The following is a 22,536-nucleotide window of genomic DNA, read 5'->3' as shown; positions in this document are numbered from 1 at the left end:
TATGTTGGGAAACTGGGTGAAAAATAGCCACCAACTCTTGGTACTAATTTTGCAATTTCAAGTTTAAAATTATGTTAAAAAAAAAAAAAAGATTAAGGAAGGGAAGAGCCGTTGGGATGACAGTCTGGCCTTGTGGCTGCTGACATTTGCCCAGCTCAGCCATCAAAGCCAAGGGTCACACTGTGTGGCCTCCAACAGGGCCTTAACATCCTGGGGACACAGAAGCTGCCCTTTGGTGCCCCTCCCCCAACCTCAGCAGACTGCTGTCACACAGCTGCAATTTCTCCAGAGAAAGACCACTGGGCCCATTGGTCCTAGACTATAGCCTGTCCTTGGCAAGCCCTCGGACACACACACAAACCTTCTTACTCATCTGCACCTGCCCCTGCCCCCACCCCCATGCCCTTCATCCCACATTCTTAGCAGGCCATACCCATCAATCAAACAGGCCATACAGGGTATACTCCTTTACCTACTTGTCCCTGTGACCCCAAATACTCGTGAAGGTAGAACGAATTCTCTTCACAGAGATGGGCCAACCCATTTACTGATGTCTTGACCCCAAATCCTGAGACTTGTGCCACAAGCCACTCTCTCTCATCTCTTCCCAACAAGCCCTTCCCCCTCAGGACCTGAAACTATGTGAGTCCTACCAAGTGGGAAACTCCATGGCTTCAAGCCCACACTGCACACAACAGCCTCGGCACAACCAAGCATGTCTTCTGGCTTCCACCCAAGTAGCAAGTATGAGGGAACCTGTGCTGTACCCATGGCGGCCTCTTGACACCACAGAGATGAGCACGGGAGGAGGCTCAATCAAACTCAAGATTACTAGTGGCATTTGTTAACCTTTTCAAGTTCTAAAATGAGTATGTTTTTTTATAAACAACCGTAAAACAAACAAATAAACGGGAACCAGGACAATCCTGAAATCATGACTTTCCAAAGGCCATCTGAACAGTGTCTCAAAGAGGCAGAGCTATTTCTGGAGTAATGGCCAAGGAAGTCATGAGGACTGAGCCAAAGACTGGGGTCTGATCACTGTCCAGTCTGCACTTGCTAGGTATCCCAGTACCCCATGAGGTCCAGTGAATGAACCGACAAGATGTGAAGGCACCACAATCCCAAGCGTCAGGAAATACTAAGAGCACTGTGCAAGCATCAACAGAGGCTGTCCCGCACTAACATATGGGTGCTTCTGGCCAAGGGGCAACCAAACAAGCCTCAAGTGCCACACACATCATTCTTACTCAGCCCAATGGGACCTTCAAGTCAGGCATACAGTAGACAGTTAGCTGTCTACCCAACAGGTTAAATGCCATACATCATTTCAAACTTGGAAGAGAGAAACACAAAGTAACCAAATTCACTACTGCTATTTAATCTTTGAGTAACCCAAAGTCTTAATGTTTTGGCTAATGTAAAATGAATTCCATCAGAGGAAATCAGAAGATTCTAAAACCAAAATGGAAAAAATTAGTCTTTCCCACTAGGCTAATCCTCAATGGAGATAAAGATAAGAAACTGACATACCATGCTATATTGTTGTTGTTGTTTAGCTGTTAAGCCATGTCTGGCTTTTTTGCAACCCCATAGACCATATCCTGCTGGGCTCCTCTGTCCAGGGAATTTTCCAGGCAAGAACACTGGCCTGGATTGAGATTTCCCACTCCAAGGGATCCTCCTGACCCACGGACTGAACCTGCATCGTGTCTCCGGCACTGGCAGCTAGATTCTTTACCACTGCCACCACCTGGGAAGCTCAACAGAGTTGCTTTTGCATTGGCCAGGAATTGAACCCAGGCCTCCCGCACAGCAGAATTCTACCACTGAATTACTCCAAAAACCAACAGTTTTCACACAGGCGTTTGTGGCCCATTGGCTGATAAGAGTCTGGAAGAACACAGTGCACATATCTGGGTTTTTAACCTTCTCTCCAAGGCAGGAGTCAGCCCCTTAGAGACAGCAGGTTCCAGGGCAGGGCAGACACAGGACAGACCTGGGCATCCTGCGGTGCCAGAAAGCAAGGACATGCTGGGCAGGGGTGGGTGGTGTGGAAACATAGGAGCCACTCAACAAGCTCCCAAGGCCTGAGCTGGAACAAACTGAACAACCAAATAACAAGGTTGTATCAGGTTATAACCCTAGAAAGAGAGATAACCACAAGTCCATACTGATCTACATATGATTAAATAAATGAAGGAGGAAGAAGAGAGACATTTTACCAAAGAAAAATTACTAATATATAAACATGTAACACAGTCCCCCAACAGTCTTCAAAAGCTTTAACATTTAAAGGATAAACTATGTTTAAAATCATTATGATATCTACATAAAATATAGGTTCATCAAATGTTACCTATTCTATAAACACACTATATAGCATCAACTCAAACTCGTGTTGTATTTACATGACCTATATTTCTATAATATATGAAAATATTAGATGAGGACAAATTCAATTGACAACCTGATTCATCTGGAATAACCCCAGGTGAATCTGGGGTACTGAACTGTAACTTCATACAGTACACTTCTTTGAGAGGCATTTGTACAAACACCTGCTGGAGAACATGCAGTGGCTGAAGAGGCAGCCAGGGGCACCTACCGTAGGACGCAGCACAGCACCGTGAGATGAGTGGGCACACTGGCTGGGTTGAGCATGGCTGGTGTGTCTGACCTCATGCAGGCCAGGAAGGCCCTCATTCTGCGGTTCTTGTCCTCCACCGCCTTCCCCAGCCACAGTCTCTTCAGATTGGGGCAGGTCCATTCCCTGAAGGCAAGAGCTTCCACCAATTCCGGGGTTTGCGGCGATTTCCCTTTGTAAGCTGCCCACTCTTTAATGATCACTGGTGAAACTACAGAAAGGAAAATGAGAGAACCATTTATGCCCTATCTTAGCTACTTTAAGCCTAACAAACACAGCTCTAGTAATTACAGTATGAAGATGTCACTTCTTGTGTAACAATGCATTCTCTCATTAGTAAGCCATCAGTCATCAATCCTCAGCTCTAAAATATTTTGTTTTCTACTCTATGCACTTACTTTGGTGACTCATTCAGAATTTCAGTCAGACCATCAATAAATTTCTTCTCAATCAAAGATTCCCCATAAAACTAGTAGCTATAAATCAAGGATGTTAGACAAAATTTGCTTTAATATTATAAATCCATTAATAGTTTTAGTAATAACAATGGGTACAACTTACACATATTTTGCAATCATCACAGAAATCATGGAAAACCCAATTTAGATAGCTGATCTTTTTCTCCATGTTTTTACTAATTAGATCTGAGAAATAATTTGCACTTGGTAGCCACTTTACTTAAGCATGTCCTACTGTAATAAAGTATAACTGTTAAACTCCATAAATAACTTCTTTTATCCACAGTAGTTTTACCACTATTAGCAGGAATTAATTCTGAAAACACAAACATGCACATTTCCCCACAAAATTCCCAAATAACTAAAGGGAAAAACTGTGATGGGGAAAGGACAACAATGGAGATAAAGCACACTGCACAGAAGTATGTTAAAACTTCTCCCCAAAGTACACTGATATAAACAGTCAGATGGTAAAACGTGGGTGTGCATTTTGTAACAAATAGCTTACTTTGGTCAATAAACATGAGAGCTGAAGCAGGGCCACATGGAGACCCCATCCTCCCCTCACATGGCTGACAGCAGGTACAGAAGCCAGGATGGTGCTATGATTCTAATGCGATCTTAGATACATCAATTCTATCCAAATAACCATACCCCCTTCCTGGGCCCATTTTCCTTAAAGTAACATCTGAGGCAAACTGAAGACTATGAAGAAGCCAAATCCCGACAAAATTAAATGATTAACTGGCTCATCTCCAGCTCCACACCAAGTCTAGACAATCATCTCTTCCAATGGCATGAAGAATTTTAGGAGTTAGATACTTGGATAGGCACGACTGTTAGCAACAGGAAAAGCAAGCTTTGCACAATCAACCCCAGTCAAGTCAGGTGGTAGCGTGCTGCAGAGGAGCGCCATGACCAGCCATTCTGCAGGGACCCCAACTCCCAGAAGCAGGCTGCTTGAGCAGGGGTGCAAAATCAAGACAGTTTCTGAAATTCTTTTACAAAAAAGTAACTGTTTTGTCATTGAGGAAATCCCTTTAATTCACATTTGAATATGTTAGTGTTTAAATAAAAATTCTAAACTTAAAAGGTTTAAAGTCCATCAAAACAGAAAGACACATGTATATATAAATACATGCATCTTTAAATGTATCTATATTTTAGGTGCCAGACACAAACTCATAAGGTCCCTACTGTCCAGCAGACCCTGTCCTTGGACTCACAATCTAGCTGCCCACCCCCATTCCTGCTGAACCCCAGCACACACAGCTCCATAGATTGCCACCTGTATGCAGAGGGTAGGCGTCACCACCACAGTCCCCTCCTAGGTGCAGTACACCGCCCCTCCCTTTGTTCCAACTACATTCACAGAGGCTGGCACACTGTCAGCCCCAAGAAAACAAGTGAAAGGAGGTTACAAGATAAGCCATTAACCAGTACACTGCGTTTCCATTAAGTCAGTCCACAAAGTTTATTTTCATGCCCACCCCGACAGTAAAAATGAATAAATCTATTTCTTCCGTGTAGCATCTTCATTTTGGTGACAAAGATTTATTTAATGGGACTAATTATATTTTATCTTTGGTTGTTAATCTGGGTTAATAACCTAGTTATCTAAGGTCTCTCATGTGCTTCCCCCAAAATACACACACATACACACATGCGTGCAAACAAAGCCTAAGCTTACTGCATCTTAAAAAACTCAGTTTATAATGCCAGGGTCTCCTTTGAGTTTTCTCAACAGAAGCATTCTTATTAAAACTATCTTCATCTATTTATATCTTTCCCCTTTGTCATCTCTGATCTTGCTTCTCTTTAATAATTTTTAGCAATTGTTTTATTATATTGTTTTCATTCTAGAAATAAATTTTTGGTGGAGGATTTTCATTCTCAAGGTCAAAAGGCTTAGACCTGTATATACTTTATGCTTCAAACCCTACACTAAAGTTAAGTGGAGGTCAGAGATGTCAACAGTCCCTTCACAAGTTCTCCTGAGTGTTCCCTGAAGCTGCCCTAGCAGCTGTTTACACTACTTGGGGCTCCAGGTGTGCCTGAATTTACCTAGCCTGATGCTGTGTGCTCAGATCCTATTCAGCCTGCAAAGGCTACAGATGAGCACACACCTGTGCCTGAGAACTGCCACCTAATGCTCACCTGACCATCCCTCCCATGTCCTGGTAAAAGGACTTCCCCAGTACATGGAGGCGAGACTGTAAAGAAGTATTAGATATAATAGCTTCCTTATATTCTAAGCATTTTTTGTTGCTATCTGCACTATTCATGACTAGAATGTTCAAGTCTAATTTGGGAAATACATGTTCTCAGAGAAGATAAATGTGCAGTAACAAAAATGCTTTGTTCCAAAAGCAAAGATGCCCTGATTTGCTTTATTTTTTACACGTATCTGTTTTTAAACTGAATACTTGGAGATCTTTTGTGTACACCACCACTTAAGAGCTGTGGAACCTTTGGCCAATCACCCAACAGATATTTATTGAGCACCTACTATGTAGTGGGTGAGGCAGGAAAGGCACTCAGGGCTCAGATGTCAACCACCATGTGCCTGTGTGAAAATAAGGGTCTTCCTAAATTCTGAGGCCTGGGTCCCTCACTTACCTTGCCCCAGCCCAGCCCTAAACTAGGCACTAAAACTAGGGGGGCCAACAACTCACTCTGTAGCACAGGGAAGTTGAGGAAACGCAAAGACACCTTGCACCTCTGTTATGTGCTTAAAACTATGAGAGGTCAACTTATGTTTATAGGCTTGTAACATTAGATTAATTAAAGGTTAGTTTTATAAATTAATGAATCCCAAGGGACATCCCACTTTCAGGTAGACACACAGCAGTCTCTGTGTTGTAAGTTCATCCAGTGGGGTGGCTGATGCACACAGGGTACCTTCTCTCCCTCTGGCTCTGCGATTCCCCCCAAGTTGCTGCTGCCCACTGTTTTACTCCCCAAGCTCTCCTGAAGCTCACAGGAATAAGCCAATGCAAAGTAGCCAGCGAATAGCAAGTAATCTGGGCTCTTATCATTTTTGCAAAAAAAAAAAAAACCAAACTAGTTATACAGGGATTATCCAAGTGGTATGGGGCAGGTGGATTACGGGAACATGCAGTGTGCAGACAAGAGCGCTAGGATATAAAACCCTCTGTGAAGGCACCATTTTATAAAGACATCTTCATGCCTCCTTGTTAAAACAAGAGTAAGAGAATCCGAGAGGTCAGCTAATCTAGCTACTGTCCATGAATAAATCTGTGTATCACCATCAATAAAGATTTATCTTTTCTAATAACAGGAAAAACTCATGATTTCAAGTGGACTACTTTGAAAAATCTGAACATCTGGTTGTCTTCCCTACCTGAAACTAAACTGAATTTTTATACTGGCAAAAAGTAACTCCAGGGTACCAGTTTTCTGTTATTACCAGCGGCTAAATTTATAACACAGTTTCTTTGCTGGAAGCACCTCTTCAAAATACAATTTCAAGACATAAAACACTGCTGAAGACTTAAGCTGTTAGTAAAAACCCAATGTTTTCCATCAGTCGTTAATTTTCTTCTATTTTCACATTTATACATATGACAACCAGCTATCTCAGGAATCTGTTATAATACTGATTTTGGGATCCATCCCAGGCCAGGAATAATGAACATGTTTCATTTTATGAGCCTACTTCAACTGACTGGTAGCGGATGCCTGCAGTGCCATACAATGAATTATGTCTCTAAGCTCACTCCAGGGCACCATGAGCAGTGAGAGTTATAGCATGCACACAATGTGGTTAGAAGGTAAGGGAAAAGGTGGATACAAACAACTTCCAAGGCTATGGCCAACTGGACCTTTGGTCTGTGTCTCTGCAGTGTGTATTTGGGGAAGAGCCACCATTTTACTCCCTGAGCTCTCCTGGAGTTACAGGAAACACACACACACAATAAATAAAACCAAAACCTCAACTCCTTCATATCAGAGTTTTATCAGAAACGGGAAAATGGGCACAATGACAGCCGGTCTATCCTTCTTATGGGAAAACTGCCAGTTAACTTCCAAGCAGCTCTGTGTTCAGGCTGAGGGTCCAACTAGCCCCTCATTTCCTCATGCTGACACATGTGTGAGTATCCTCCATGATTCTGAAAAGGAAAAGACTATGAATTTTCTCCCTAAACTTTTTATATCTGAGGCTGGGAGTATCTTACTGTCCACAAACATATACCTGCTCAGTAGGCCACAGGGCACGTAGAATAGTGTTACATGGTGTTATAGACACATGCTAAACACTGTTCCTAGACTTCAGTTTCCCCACTTACGTCATTCCTACTGTATTAGAAACTCCAAAGTTCAAGGACATAAACATTAATCCAAAAGAGTACCATCAAACAGTTCCTGTCACACAACACTGCTTTTCCCATAGATGTCTCTTGAGCTCAGCCATTCAAAGTTCTGTGAGGGAAAAGCAGTTTGCTAATGCTACTCCTGAAAAGCTTTGAGGAACAAGAAAATTCAGATTAATATACAAACAGCCTTCAAAGAATCATAAGAAAAATGTTTACGACAACCAATTTTCACACATATGAAAACAGCACACTAATTAATATTGGTCGTGTTAAAGTATTGTTTTATACTGTGATTCACAATGAACAAATTTATTTTAAATCAGCAATCCCAATGACGTGGCACTAACAAAATTTCTAAAGCAAACTGGATCAGTGGTGGGGTGGGGGGGAATCAATGTGTTCCTTTTGGCTTTTCTTGACAGTTTAGAAAGAAGAGAGTAAATATAGGGAAATACAAATGCAGTATTTTGTGATTCGTTGCTCAGTCATGTTTCTTTCTTTGCAATCCATTGGACTGTACCCGCCAAGCTCCCCTGTCCATGGATTTTTCAGGCAAGAATACTGGAGTGGTTGCCATTTCCTTCTCCAAGGGATCTTCCTGACCCTGGGATAAAACCAGCATCTCCTGTCTCTTGCAGGGAGATTCTTTACCTGCTGAGCAATCAGGGAAGCCCTAAATATAGTATAAGTATACGAAATATAAGCATAGTATATAAACTTGCTATAAGGTCAAACCCTTGCCCCCTGAAGTGGAGATCTAACCACTGGACTGCCAAGGAATTCCCAAGCCTGCTTTTTTCTCTTCAACTATAGCTGAGGTGACTCATCATCCTGTAGTCTTTATAGAACCAGATCCCTTTCTTCTGGTCCTTCCCGTTCATCACTGGGGAGTATCTGCGTGGCTGAGGAGCATCCCCAGGGAGAAGAAGAGTCACTACGGTACTAAAGGTCAGAGCTGTTTCCAGGGCAGAAGTGCCTGTGAGGAGCAGCCACGCCACCTGGATCTCACGCATACAGGCCTGGAGGCCAGGGCCAGCTCAGACCAGGTGCCTGGCTCCAGGCCCAGCCCCTATTCCAGCTGCTGCAGAGATGGCTCGCTCCCTGGGCCCCTCTCTTCCCAGAGCAACTGCCACCATCACCATCTAGCCCATACGGGTGAGACTGTTTGTGCTGGGTCAACAGTCTGCTGCTTGAGCCACTGGTAGGACTGTGAGTTCCACAATAGTGACTTCAGTAGCATTCTCCCACAATAAAACAAGTATTCTTATTACTCTCCTAAAAGCAAAATGATAGAACCTGGCAACAGACAGGGAAGAACAAAAAAAATAAACTGCCAGCATGTAATTCAATATGATTTTCAAAGGCTGAAATTTTTTCCCCTTATGTTTGTATTTCTTCTAAATTACTTTTGGAATTGTCAAATGACAGTAAGTTGAATGTTTCATATCACCTAAACTTAATGTTTTAATAATTTATTCTTCAACAGGAGGAAAATTGCTTTACAATGCTGTGTTGGTTTCTGCCATACGACAACGCAATTCAGTCATAACTGTACATATATCACCTCCCACCTGAGCCCTCCTTCCCTCCCCTCACCTCACCCCTCTAGGTCATTGCAGAGAGCCAGGCTGGGCTCTCTGTGTTACACAGCAACTTCTCACCACCTATCTATTTTACACATGATAGAGTATATATGTTGATGCTACTCTCTCCATTCGTCCCACTCTCTCCTTTTCCCACTGGGTCCATAAGTCCATTTTCTCTAAATGGCTGTGATTTTTTTAAGGATTCGATTGTAGATATCCTACTTTAGCCATATTTTAAAAAAATGAAACTTTGGTAAGTCATATGAATATTCATTGTAGATTATGAACATTTTATCATATGCCTTAATCAAGAGAAATAATTCCAAATGGATACATGTCTTACATATAACGGGAGCTAAGTATTTTTGAACAATCCTATAGGCTTCAATATGCCCTTTGACTAGTTCTGACATCAAAGCCCTCTTGGGAAAATTCTTGATTGTCACAGTGACCACACCAAGAACATGCATCTGTATGCACAGCATTTTGAAGCCATGTTAGATCAAAACCCTCACATTCAGAAGTAGCTACATCACCCACATGAGTAGGAGGGTTTACCTGGAACCCACACAGCTCGGATTTGGCTACCAAAGTGGAAGGCAAAGGCCGCAGGCACGTGGAGAACAAGTTTGTCCCGAGGACCTTATGGTGCACTTTCATGTGCAAAGTGCCACTGATTTTAAAATTTCATCTACATATGGTCTATGAATAAATGTAGGTAAAACAAGATTTCAAATCTTATCAACCAAGAACTCCTGAGAAACTGCGCAAGGTAGGCCTCTTTGGCATGATCAGACACTGTTATTTTCCCATCTCATCCAAATCATAAAGAAACTACAATATTTTCTCCATAAAATAGTCACTTAGTAGATGTCTCAGGTATGGAAACCTAAACCAGTGGCATTGTAAGAGTCAGTGTTTTCCACCAGCCAAAAGTAACAGAGCAAAGACAGACAACTGTGTGCCATCCTTGAAAAGAAGTCAGTGGAGTGGGGAGGGGAGCAGAGGCAGGACGAAAGGAAAAAGACACGCCTGCCAAATTCTCTTTGAAGGTACGGCTTTCTCCCACTCACCCACCCTTCCCCCATCCACCTCCCAGCGGAACACTTTTCTCCTTTCTTTTGTATTCCCTGTGCCTCCCAGCCTCCAAACGAGGTCAAGACACCTCCATCCACAGTCTCGAAGAGCTCATCTGAGTCACCTCAGACTTTACCACCCTTCTCCTTCCCTTCATCATGCCATTCCCCATGCCCGCCAGCCCTTGCCAGAACTGGCCTGCCACAGGCAGGCTGACCTAGTCGTGTCTCTGTGAGAGCTGCACTGGGCCCTATGGTGTGGTTTGTACATTCAGCTCTTTACCACAGTTTGCCTCCCTCTTGCTTATGTTTAGAGGATGCTAATCTATTTAGTCAATCCTCTCCCCTGGCTTCTGCTTCCCCTATCGTCTAAAAGGCCAGTCTCTCCCAGGCCAGTAAGACACCTGTATCAACTGGGTACAAATTAACTGATGAGGGAGTGGAGCATGCGGGGTGCTGTCAGCTTTGTGTTTCACAGTGTTTTAAAGGCACAGACCAGCAGCAGGGCGGAAGAGACCAAGACTCTTACTTCCCAAGAGCACCTGGCACCTGCAGCTCACCTGTGACACACAGAACTCCCTGAAACAGGCCAGGGATGCACCGTGCCCACTGCTAAGGACATGAACAGAGCTCACCAGCCATATGCAGGCTGCTCTGTGAAGCTATGGATACTGCCAAAAGAAGCCCAACCTGGGACATACCTGAGGGTATTCAGGTTTTGATCACTGAAAACTCTTGAGGATTTTCTGCATAAAGATAACTGTGTTTCTGGAACACACAAGCAAATGAAGAACAGCCTTTCACCATGAAAGCCCATATGGTGCTATGGAGCTAGGGACACAGCAGGAAGTAGGGCCGCATGGGACCCTGTAGCACTCAGCACTCCAGGCCCAACAGAGACCCAAGAGCCTACAGGGACTAAGATGCTCAGGGCTGGTGGTGAACTGGAGGTCACTGCTGTGGGGCCAGGGTGGCCTGGGTGGGCCAGCACAGAAAACTGGCCAATCCTGTGCAAAGTTCAAAAGGTCTTCTTTTCTGAGCAAATAAATCACACAGTGGGAGAAAAGGATGAGGATTTGTACACCTGGAATGTACTGGGCCTTTGAAAAGTGTCCACTGACACACTCGGTGTTTCACATGGTGCCTCCGGCCTGATCAAGGTGGTAGAAACATCAGCTAGAGGAGGCCCTGTGGAGCCGGCATCACCTTCTCCAGCTACAGTCACACAAACAGCTCAGCAGCCACCCTAGGTATGACTATCTTCAAGTAAGGGAAGTGACAGATGGCTTCATTTTAAAGGCTTACAGAATCACAATTTTGTCACAGTAATAGAAACAGAAAACAAGAATCTATAGAACTGAGTGTTTAGATAAAACTGCTAGAACCTCGCGAGTTTTGAGTTCCAAAGGAAAGATCCACTCCCATACTTGCCCTTGAGCTCAGCTTCCCCCAAGTCGCCAGGCCTGCAGTGACCTGCCATACAAGCAGGCGATCTGTCACTGAACATCCTCAGTTTAGAGGAAGACTCAGTAATCTAGTTTCCACACTTCATAATACTCTTATTTTAGATTGCACATTTGGGGGAACATTTCTGTATTTCCTACTAAATATACAGTGACTTTTACATTCATTACATTAGTAGATAAAATTACCTAGAACACAAAGGCATGATTTTCTCCTCCAAAATCACACTGGCCCGCTGAAGATGGAAATACTTTGACCTCAACCTTTGCCCAAATTTCAAACAACAGTTACTGCCTTCCCACTTCCCCCTCCACCCGCAGAACTGATGAGCTGGAGGCCTCTAAGGGAAATCCTTACAAGTCCCCTCTTGGCCTCAGGGATGTGTGAAACAACTGCACAGAAGCAGCCCAGTGGACAGCCAGTGGGACCTCCCCAGGAACACTGATTTCTGCAAAGAGAGAACCACATCTCGTGGACACCACAGCAGAAACTGCTGTCAATCTGCCCAGGACATGTTAACCACGAGGATGGCGACCGTCAGGACTGTTTCCAGATCAACGTTCAGTTTGAAGCGTAAACCTGTTGTTTTATCATTTTACTGAATAAACACCACTGCTGGGATGTTACTGAGGAAAACAACCTGTGGCTTGTCCTCCTTTCGTAAGAGCCCCGATGGAGCCCATCTCCTTTATGTGGGGACTCTCAGGGTGAACTCAGTCACGATTCTTCTAAGGCTTTAAAAATGCACAAGAGATTACGAGGTACCGAGGAAAACAAACAATGGATTTTACAGTACATACATTCTGGTGGAAGTCTGTTCTTTCTAAAAGCAAGTCTCTCAGTTTTCTTTCTGCTTTCTGCCAAGCTAAACAGGACTCCGTAAACATACTGACGAACTGGCCTATAGAGCAGGGCGGCGGGAGGCAGGTCTTTGCTGGCTTCATCTTCAATAGAAACAGCAATTTTGATTTCACCCTTTGCATGGAAGAAAGCAGAATAATATTGCACATTTTTCATGTTGAATTTACAATAAACTCACAGAAATATACTGCATTATCTCCAGTTAATGAAATTGCAATTCTATTCCAAATCAATTGCTTAACAAGTTGCCTGTATCAAGAGGTTTAGGGAGAGTTCATTTAGCAGGTTTAGTCAAAATATATGCTCAAAGAGTCAAAATAAAACCTACATTGTTTTATTTTTAACCTGGAACAACAACAACAAAAACAAAAACCATGTAAATGCTTCCAAAGTCTTCAAAAAAATCTAGATAGGTAACACCAGACAACAAATAGAATAGAAAATGCTGAGAACTGGCAAATTTTATGAGTCAAGATGGTCATATGTAATGTAATTCATAATTTTTTTTCAATGAAACCTATATGAAGTCCAAGAAAAGAGCACCCTAAAAACAAAATGGTCACAAATTTTCTTTACCAAGCTCTTTCGTAAAAAATTATCATATACAAAAAAACCTACCTAAGAGAACTCTTTTAAGTGGTATTCATTTTTAAAGTGTTCAGCATGTATCAAGCCTCTGCCCCAGTGCATCAAGTAACTCAACAGACAAGTCCCACTGAATGAGACAGCCACCAGAGGCTGGAAATGAAGGAAGCCCTGTTCTGTTCATCCCCACACCTCCATTCGTCTCTGCCAACATAGCAGGGGCTTCCTTGTGGCTCCAGGAGACAAATGACTCTGTGACCACCTGCACCTGAGGTCAGTCCAAAAATTCTGTGGTCCATGTTATCAAGGTACATCACAAGAGACTTCACAAGGAATTTAATTATGCATATTCTTAATGATCTGTACTCTTTCAATCATGTCATAACATTTATTCGTTCACATTAATTTACCACTGATCTTTTCCCTTATCAGAACCTTCATACTCTTTAATCTAGTAGCTACACATGTGGTTAACACTCATCTAGTGAGTATTTACTCTCCCAAAATTGAGGCTTTGACGACTCTCTACATTCTCACTTGAAGTTTGAATTCACAGCAAATGTTTCAGCCTGGAAAATTTAATACCAGAGCCACTCAGCTCGCAGGAAACAGCAGACATTTCAGTCTAAACTTTGCCCAAATATACTGAAAAATTTTAGGTGACACCTTAAAATCTGAAGATAGTCAAGTTCACTTTTCTCAACCACAGTCATTTTATCAGTATTTGCCCTTGAAATCAGTGAGCACTGAAGAGGAGGACAGGCAGTTTTACATCACTCAGACTGATTTAACCAAAAGTCCCTAAGTCAGACCCACAAGCATGGCAGGGCACAAACAGCAGGGAGTCCAGGGACCTTATATCCCAAACAACCCCAGAGAGAAAGGGCACAACCTTCCCAAAGCTGGAGTCCCTTTAAACTTAGCAAAATCCTTTTCCCACAAGAGTAACCCTCACTTACCCTTATAATCTATGTTGGACCTGAAAGATAAAATTTTTACTTTATAACCATAATCTGAGAAGTGATACCACACATGCATACCCGTATCAAACAACAGATGAGACTTGGAGGCAATTACAATTCAAACATACATTAAAGGACCCAAATGATAGCACTCATCTTCCTGTCCTTTATTTTATAAAATATAAAATTAAGCAGTTCAAATTAGTCAATTAACGGTTAAAAGTGCAGCTCGAGAGTGCTGTGAAATGAAGTCACTTGTAATTACTGACTCCATTCTATAAACCATACGAGGACTGTAGAAAATAAGAAAAAAGCTTGATTATATATGGTGGTACATATACAGATGAAAACATGATAAAATACATATAGTAACGAACCAATTTTATACCAGAAATCTGGTCACCAAGTTAAATTGTGGACCTATGATTATAAACATTAATATGACAAGTCACTGAGGAAATTTAAATAAACACAGATCTATTCAAAACACCAAGATTCAGAAACAATTAATGCCACACTGTATATCTATTTAAGCATACATTCAGGAAGATACTAACAAAGTGACGAAGCCCCGTATTCCATTGTTTGCTGTAAGTACTCAGTGAGGTAGAGGAATAAGTCAAAGTATGAAGTGCTATCAGCCACTCAGAAGTTGGGAGCTTCTAGGACAGATGATAAACCAGATATAGTATGTGACATCACAATTAAACTTGACACTATAGCAAAAACATGTAGGAAACTTTGAAATTAGAAATACAAATAAAATTACAAACCAGAGAAGAACATGAAGTGCCATTAATTAGAAGCTCCAAAAATAGTTTTGTGTTAAACTGACGAGAAAAACAAGACTTTCCCCAAGTTCTAATTTTATTGTGATTATAGATATAAATATCCATCTTTTTTCTCCACATTTAGAAAGGGGAAAATGAACTTCATTTCAAACACCTTGTAAGATAAAAAGCAGTTCCGAAAGGAACGAGGACACACCCCACAAGAGTGACCGCCGTGAGATGAGGGCCACACGCACAGCCCAGTGCATACCTTCGTCAGCACGTGGAAGATGTAGGGGTACATCAGCCCCTTCTTGTGCCGGTGCTCGGCCACTCTCAGCACCTCGGGCGCAACAGGAGGCAGGGGTGGGGTAGTGATGTCCATGTGGTTCCTGGTGGGCATGGACAGGAGGCACGGAATTGGCTGAACAGTGCCAATCTGGTTCCCCTTTCCTTCAGCAAGCTGGCTGCCAGAAGAGGCAGTGGACGAACCTTCCGCCTGCAGAGCAACGGGTGAGAGGAGAAACGTCACATTCCCACTCCTTTAACCTGTCTGTCCAACTGTAACACAGAGAGATGTGATTAACAACTTCAGTGAGGACAAGGGGAGCTGTGACCCACTCCTCCTTGAACAGAGGAAGTGTGAATGGACGCCCACTGTGCCTGTGTCAGGGATGGGAACCCAGAGAACTGCTGCAGCTTCCGCTGGGTGACCCCACTCATGGCTCCTCCCTTGGGATCCCCATGAGATGAACAGCCTTCTGTGGTTGCTAACCCAAGTCCCATCTGGCTCCTCCATGTGACCAATTCTTGTGATTCTGCTTTCCTGGGAGACCCTTCCTCAACTCAATGGGTAGCATCCTCTCTACAGATGAAAAAACTAATTCTCCAAGAGGAGATGTCTCCTGTCTGTGGTAATGAGACCAGTAACTAGTGAACAGGGACTAAAACTAGGTCTCAGTCAGGCCTGCTCCTCACCACCACCACAGTTCTTATTTAAAGAAGAAATAAAAACCAAACCTCAAGTATTCTCTTAGGGTACTTAAAGTCCCAAATTAAGTATACATAGGGAACTGCCTGCCAAAAATTAAAACCAAAGAACAAGCTAAAACCATTAAAACTGATGAGTCAGATCTACATAAACTGACACAGAAATATGTGCTTGGTAAATTATTAGGTGAAAAATATCCACTCTGTACAACAAATCACCAAAATACAGAATATACGTACATGAATAGGAAAGAGTATGGACACCAAATGACTACCTCAGTGCCGAAGGGAGATTCTTAGTTTTCTCTTTACAAATTTTAGCAAAGTCCTAATTGTTAACCAAAAGTGAAAAGTAAAGTCACTCAGTTGTGTCCGACTCTTTGCAACCCCATGGACTGTAGCCTATCAGGCTTCTCCGTCCATGGGATTTTCCAGGCAAGAATACTGGAATGGGTTGCCATTTCCTTCCCCAGGGGATCTTCCCGAACCGGGGATCGAACCTGGTCTCCCACAATGCAAGCAGACGCTTTACCCTGTGAGCCACCATTGTGTACCAAGAGCAAGTATAATTTTTGCAGCAAACTTTTTTCCTCACAATAAATCCTAGAAATAATAATTGCTCACTTACTGCTTCTGTGGCACCCTAAAAAATATACAAAGAAAGGCAATGCCAAAGAATGTTCAAACTGCTGTACAACTGCACTCATTTCACATGTTAACAAGACTATGCTCAAAAACCTTAAAGCTAGACTTCAGCAGTACTTGAACTGAGAACTTCCAGATGTACAAGTTGGATTTAGAAAAGGCAGAGAAACCAGAGATCAAATGGCCAACATCTGCTGGATCATAGAAAAAGCAAGAAATTTAAAAAAAAAAATCTACTTCTGCTTCACTGACTACGCTAAAGCTTTGACTGTGTGGATCTCAACAAACGACTGGAAATTCTTAAAGAGATAGGAATACCAGACCACTTTACCTATCTCTGAGAAGCCTATATGAGGGACAAGAAGTAACAGAACTGGACATGGAACAACAGATTGGTTCAAAATTGGGAAAGCAGTACATCAAGGCTGTGTATTACATCCTGCTTATTTAACTTCTATGCAGAGTATCTCATGCGAAATGCTGGGCTGGATGACTCACAAGCTAGAATCAAGACTGCCAGGAGAAATAAAAACACCTCAGATACGCAGATGATACCACTTTAATGGCAGAAAGTGAAGAGGAACTCAAGAACCTCTTGATGAAGGTGAAAGAGGTGAGTGAAAAAGCTGGCTTAAAATTCAGCATTCAAAAAACTAAGATCATGTCATCTGGTCCCATCACTTCATAGCAAATAGACAGGGAAAAAATGGAAACAGTGGCAGATTTTATTTTCTTGGGCTCCCCAAATCACTGCAGCCATGAAATTAAAAGACACTTGCTCCCTGGAAGGAAAATTATGACAAACTTGGACAGCATATTAAAAAGCAAAGACATTACTTTACCAACAAAGGTCCATCTAGTCAAAGCCATGGTTTTTCCAGTAGTCATGTATGGGTGTGAGAGTTGGACCATAAAAAAGGCTGGGTGCCCAAGAGTTGATGCTTTCAAACTATGGCGCTGGAGAAGACTCTTGAAAGTCCCTTGAACAGTCAATCTTAAAGGTTATCAACCCTGAATATTCATTGGAAGGACTGATGCTGAAGTTGAAGCTCCAATACTTTGACCACCTGATGTGAACAGCTGACTCATTGGAAAAGACTTGATGCTGGGAAAGACTGAGGGCAGGAGGAGAAGGGGATGACAGCAGATGAGATGGCTGGATGGCATTACTGACCTTAATGGACATGAGTCTGAGCAAACTCCAGAAGATAGTAAAGGACAGGGAAGCTTGGCATGCTGCAGTTCATGTGGTTATAAGGAGTGAGACACAACTTAGAGAATTAACAACAATAACAACAAAAAATATTGATTTTTCTGTTCTGAAACAAAATGTATTATTTTAGTGGTATGCATTGAGTGCTTAATTTCATCCTTTAAAATACAAAGTGCCAAAATTAGCCTTAAGAATAATTCATGGATAACTCACGAAAGTTTTCTATGCTTTCCGTTCCATAGCATGTAGACATAAACAACTGAAAATGCTTTGGAGTATGTATCCAGAAAACATTTCTGTTATTTATTTTCAGGATAATCATTCAACAGTGAGAATATTTCAGAGTTTTAAACATATGTCTAACATTCCATCATCCTGTATAAAAATAAGCCCTCTCCCAGCCAGAGACCAGCTCATCCTACGTGACCACAGGTGGGGACAGATGTGGCTTTGTAAGTTTAAAATATTCATCTAGAGATGAATATTAACAAGTAGAAATAGAAAATAAGGGGGGGGAATAAAATGCAGTTTATTTTTATTTTTTCTTTTTTAATATATACATCACAAAACTTTTCTCACCTAATCATCACAAAACCCTACAAGAAATGAGGGCTCTGAAAGGCTATGTAGTGAGCAGAAAGAAGAGGATCTCCACCCTGCCCCGGGAGAGAGAGCAAACCGGGAGTAGCACAGCCCTTCCCCGCTCACACTTGCCAATGTATTACTCATAAATAACATGCTTAAAAAAGAGAGAGAGAGAGGATTTTACTTTAAATCAATCCCTGGCACTACATGCTGAGAGAATGAGAATTTGAGAGAATAAAAGGCACAGACTTACTACCTTTGTTTGGTCTCCTGGGTCTCCCCGTGCTTGAGGTTCCGAATGGCTTCCTGTCTTCTCCCAGCCAATCTTGTTCCCACTGATATGGCTGAACATAAAATGAACAAAAATACCAATTAGTGTTGACCACTTCCCATACGTACTCATGATGATAAGAAGGGCCTGCCCTGAGCCTACAAACCAAGGATACCTTGGTTTGCTGATCCCACCTTGTGAAATAACCTGTCCAGAGAAAATCCTATCACAAGAACTCTTTCCACCTACTTCAACGGCAACCACCCACTGGGGAAGAGAAATCAAGCACCTAACCTCTGCCTCACGGCTCGGCTTAAAGATGGCCTAGGATGTGCTAGTGCTGCGGGTGTACAGGAGACAAATGCAGGCCTTGCCTTTGGGGGCTCAGTCATCTTGGAGAAATAAGACATCACATTCAATTGACAATCATCAGGCAGTAAAAGATTAAATGTTATCCGGGTCAAATGTTACTCGTAATTTATAAATACATGGAAAGTATTATATGCCAATGACAATTCATGGGGGGCATTCCTATTCATGGTAGGGAGCATGGGAGCTAAGGCTAGCGATGACTCACTCAGAGGTGTGTGCCTTGCAGGCCTAAGGAGAGGCAATGGATTTCTGAGTGCAGAGAAAAAGAAGTTACCTGATGGGGAACGATGTTCTTTGGCAAAGTAAAAGTGGGAAAAAAGATACAGAAGATTACAATGTTTTTGAAATACCAGAATGAAGTATTTTTCAATCAGTATTCTTTAAACCTGTGGGTTGTGACCAATTAGTAGCCTGAGAAAACAATGCAGGGGATTTAACAAGCATTTTTAAAAAATAAAAGGAAATGGGGACTTCCCTAGCGGACCAGCGACTAAGACGCCTCTCTTTCACTGCAGGGGGCACGGGTTTGATCCCTGGTCAGGGAACTAAGGTTCCACTTGCTGGAGGGGAGACAGAAACAGAAAAGACCAGATGCAGCAAATGTGATATGAATCACATTATTTAAAAAACTCTTTTTCCATTGGTGTATTATGGGCCACAATGTAAAAGAAAATTAACTTTGGTACTTGGGCAAACTTTGTGAAGAGCAGTATCCTGGAGGGAGTAGGGAATCTAGAGGGGCTTGAGTAGGGATGAGTTGCTGACGATCATGGGGATCACCTGAGCCACTACACGCATCCACCCTTCGCTTGCCCCTCTCCCTGCATCGCTCCAAGCCAAAATTATCTTCTAAAACCAGTGCTGGCCACAAGACAAGCCAACATAGAGAGCTTTTATTTGGCTTGCCTTATCTGACTCATGTGACAGAGATTTTAAAACTTGGTAATTCCATCTTCTAATCAACTACATTTTAGTTCTATTAAAAAAAAAAGCCATTGCAAAAAGAGGAGTGAGACTGACCCATCTTAAACCAAGAACCATGTCCCATGTCGTGATATTTTGGAGTCTAGTTCCTTGATGCCAGTCACTCCAATACCTCCACATCAAACAAGGTTATCCAGCATCCAGGCTCCTAGTCTTCAGTGAAGACTCAGAGAAACCATTGTTCTGTCCAAGTTTGCTACTCATGTGTACAATCTCAGGCTACAACTTTACAAAACCAGAGGAAACTCTAGCGATGAGAAAGCACAAAAATAAATACAAGTATTCTAAGAGCATAGTGATCCATTGTATTTGAAATCCAGGAGAAGAGCAGCTACTACATAATTGAGCAGATTAGAAGCTGGACAAACTGATTAGTCAACCAATTATTCATTGAGTATCTACTGGTCAGGACATGTTATGTGATAATTATGCCAAGACCTGAAATAGGGAATTAGAAAGTATATAATCTTGTCATACACATGTCCAAAGTGAGTATTTCAAGCAAAGCGGAGGAAAGGTGAGTAGCTCTGAAGTGGTTTATTTAGAAGGTAGTATAAATAAAGTTGCTTAAAAAGTCAGTAACATTTATTGTGTGAAATTTAAGAACATATTACTTGACGCGTTTTATACAGAAATATAACATTTATTACCTACAATTTTATATATTTAAGGATATCCTATCTACAAAATGCACACATGAACAGCTTAATGAATGTCTACAAACACACCACATAAGCAACACAGGACTGACAGGCCAGAACCCCCTTCTTGACCTGCTCCTGAGACTTCCTCAAGGGCAACAGTTATTCCAACTTCTAACAGCAAAGACTGCTTTTGTACACCATATACACAGAATCATGCATGTGTACACTTTCTAGGTCTGGGAGTTTTGGCTCAACAGTATTACTGCAGTGCTGGTTCCGTCTCAGGGCCACATGCACTCAGTGCTGTGGAGGCACACCACAGCTGGGTCTACAATCCAGTCCGACAGGAGATCCCTGCCCCGGAAGCACTTAGTATTTTCTGTTTTTCTTCGGTTGGCCTTTTGGGAGGAAATGCGGTGAATCTCAAGCATAGTCTAATCTGCACTTCTCGGATAATAATGAAGATGAGCATCTTCTCATGTGCGATACTTTCTTTTGTGGTGTGCCTGTTCAAACATTCTACAACAAGTGGACAATGTGCAGAATGCTCTTAAGGACTTATAGGAAGTCATCATCTATTTTGGATACAGGTTCTTGGTCAGGTGCATGGACTGCAATGATCTTCCATGTCCTGCTGGACTAACACCCCTCCCTCTCTACAACAGATTTAAGCTTTTATAAGTGATGCCCTGATGCGAACAGGTGACTCATTGGAAAAGTCCTTGATGCTGGGAAAGACTGAGGGCAGAAGGAGAAGAGGGCACCAGAGGATGAGATGGCTGGATGGCATCATTGATACAATGGACATGAACCTGGGAAATCTCCAGAAGATGGTGGGGGACAGGGAGGCCTGGTGTGCTGCAGGGACACCAAGAGTTGGACACGACTGGGTGACTGAACAATCGCCACGTGTGATGTCTTGTCTTGTACAAGCTGGCTGCGACTGGGTGCAGCCTCCCCTAACCACCCTGTGCTCGCTATTCTCGTTTCTGTGTTTCACGATATGCATCACATTCAGCATTACTATCTGTTTGTATCACTCAGTCATGAACTCTACAAAGATAATAAAATCATGCAGTCACTACAGAACAGGTGTGCAATAACTGAATGACTAAATCACATAACTGTAGCCTAAATGGATATGGCAAAAAAAGGCATAAAATCTGGGTTTTATATGGACACACTGGAGTGGGGAGATCATGTCATGTGACTAATGCCGAAGCTTGTCCCACTTAAGATCACGTAAAATTTTTATTTATAAATCTTAGTTTTGTTTTATAAACTAAACTAAAAAGTTTACCAAACTAAAAAGTTATCATAACCTAAATATTTGCATGATCTTTTAATACTATACTATAAAATCTAAAATTCTGCCTGAAAAACATCTTGACAGTGGCTAATTTAAAAAATTCAGAATACTTCAATAGGATAATTATATTACTTTATAACATAAGAAAACAAAATATTTGATACAAAAAATGCCATGCTTTGAACAACAAGATGGATTAGAAATTTCTAGATATTTGTATATTCAGTTAGGTTAGATTTTGCACAACTGCTCCCACCTAATAATCACACTTGGAACTGCTAATGGTGCCATAAGTTTCATCAGCTTCGCCCTGAGAAAACCTGCTGAGACCCAGGCAGGCCACAGGGAAGTGGATGGGGCAGGACAGGAAGGCTGCATGTGTTCTGGATTTGAATTTTCCTGCTCAGCCAAAGGCACAACTCTCTGTGGGTAAACTTCAGGTTCAAGAATCCATTCACAGCCACAGCAACAACGACTGGATTCAAACCCAGACCCACCATTCCAGACATTACCCCATGCTATTACCAGAAAGCCATGAAACGCATTTATGATGTAACAGGCAATCAACAGAAAAGAACTACCCTCTTACCCAAACAGGTGGCAAGGAGGAAGGCCAGCACCACACAGAACACACCAGGATGAGAATCTGTGAATTCTCAACAGGTGATGCAAAGCCTCACTTCACTCCAGGACACCTGGGACTTTTTCTGCACTAAAGCTGGTTGAAAGTAGCCAACTGTCCTAACCACTGAATTCTCTCGAACACATTCTTTTTAG

General features: G+C 42.3%; 1 protein-coding gene across 2 annotated transcripts in view; it reads right to left on the bottom strand.

Annotated features, from left to right (window-relative positions):
- LOC102171874 (constitutive coactivator of PPAR-gamma-like protein 1) overlaps positions 1–22,536 on the bottom strand; it is a 117,348-nt gene that overhangs the window by 23,956 nt on the left and 70,856 nt on the right. For both annotated transcript variants that reach the window (XM_005684175.3, XM_018052502.1), the window contains exons 8-11: positions 18,436–18,523; positions 15,018–15,245; positions 12,369–12,543; positions 2,609–2,858 (exon numbers count right to left, since the gene is read on the bottom strand). In XM_005684175.3, the coding sequence (XP_005684232.3) occupies positions 2,609–2,858; positions 12,369–12,543; positions 15,018–15,245; positions 18,436–18,523 (741 nt within the window). The remainder of the gene's footprint in view (positions 1–2,608; positions 2,859–12,368; positions 12,544–15,017; positions 15,246–18,435; positions 18,524–22,536) is intronic.

The sequence above is a fragment of the Capra hircus genome, chromosome 8 (assembly GCF_001704415.2).
Source record: "Capra hircus breed San Clemente chromosome 8, ASM170441v1, whole genome shotgun sequence".
Lineage (NCBI taxonomy): Eukaryota > Metazoa > Chordata > Mammalia > Artiodactyla > Bovidae > Capra > Capra hircus.
This window is presented reverse-complemented; position numbering and strand designations above follow the sequence as displayed.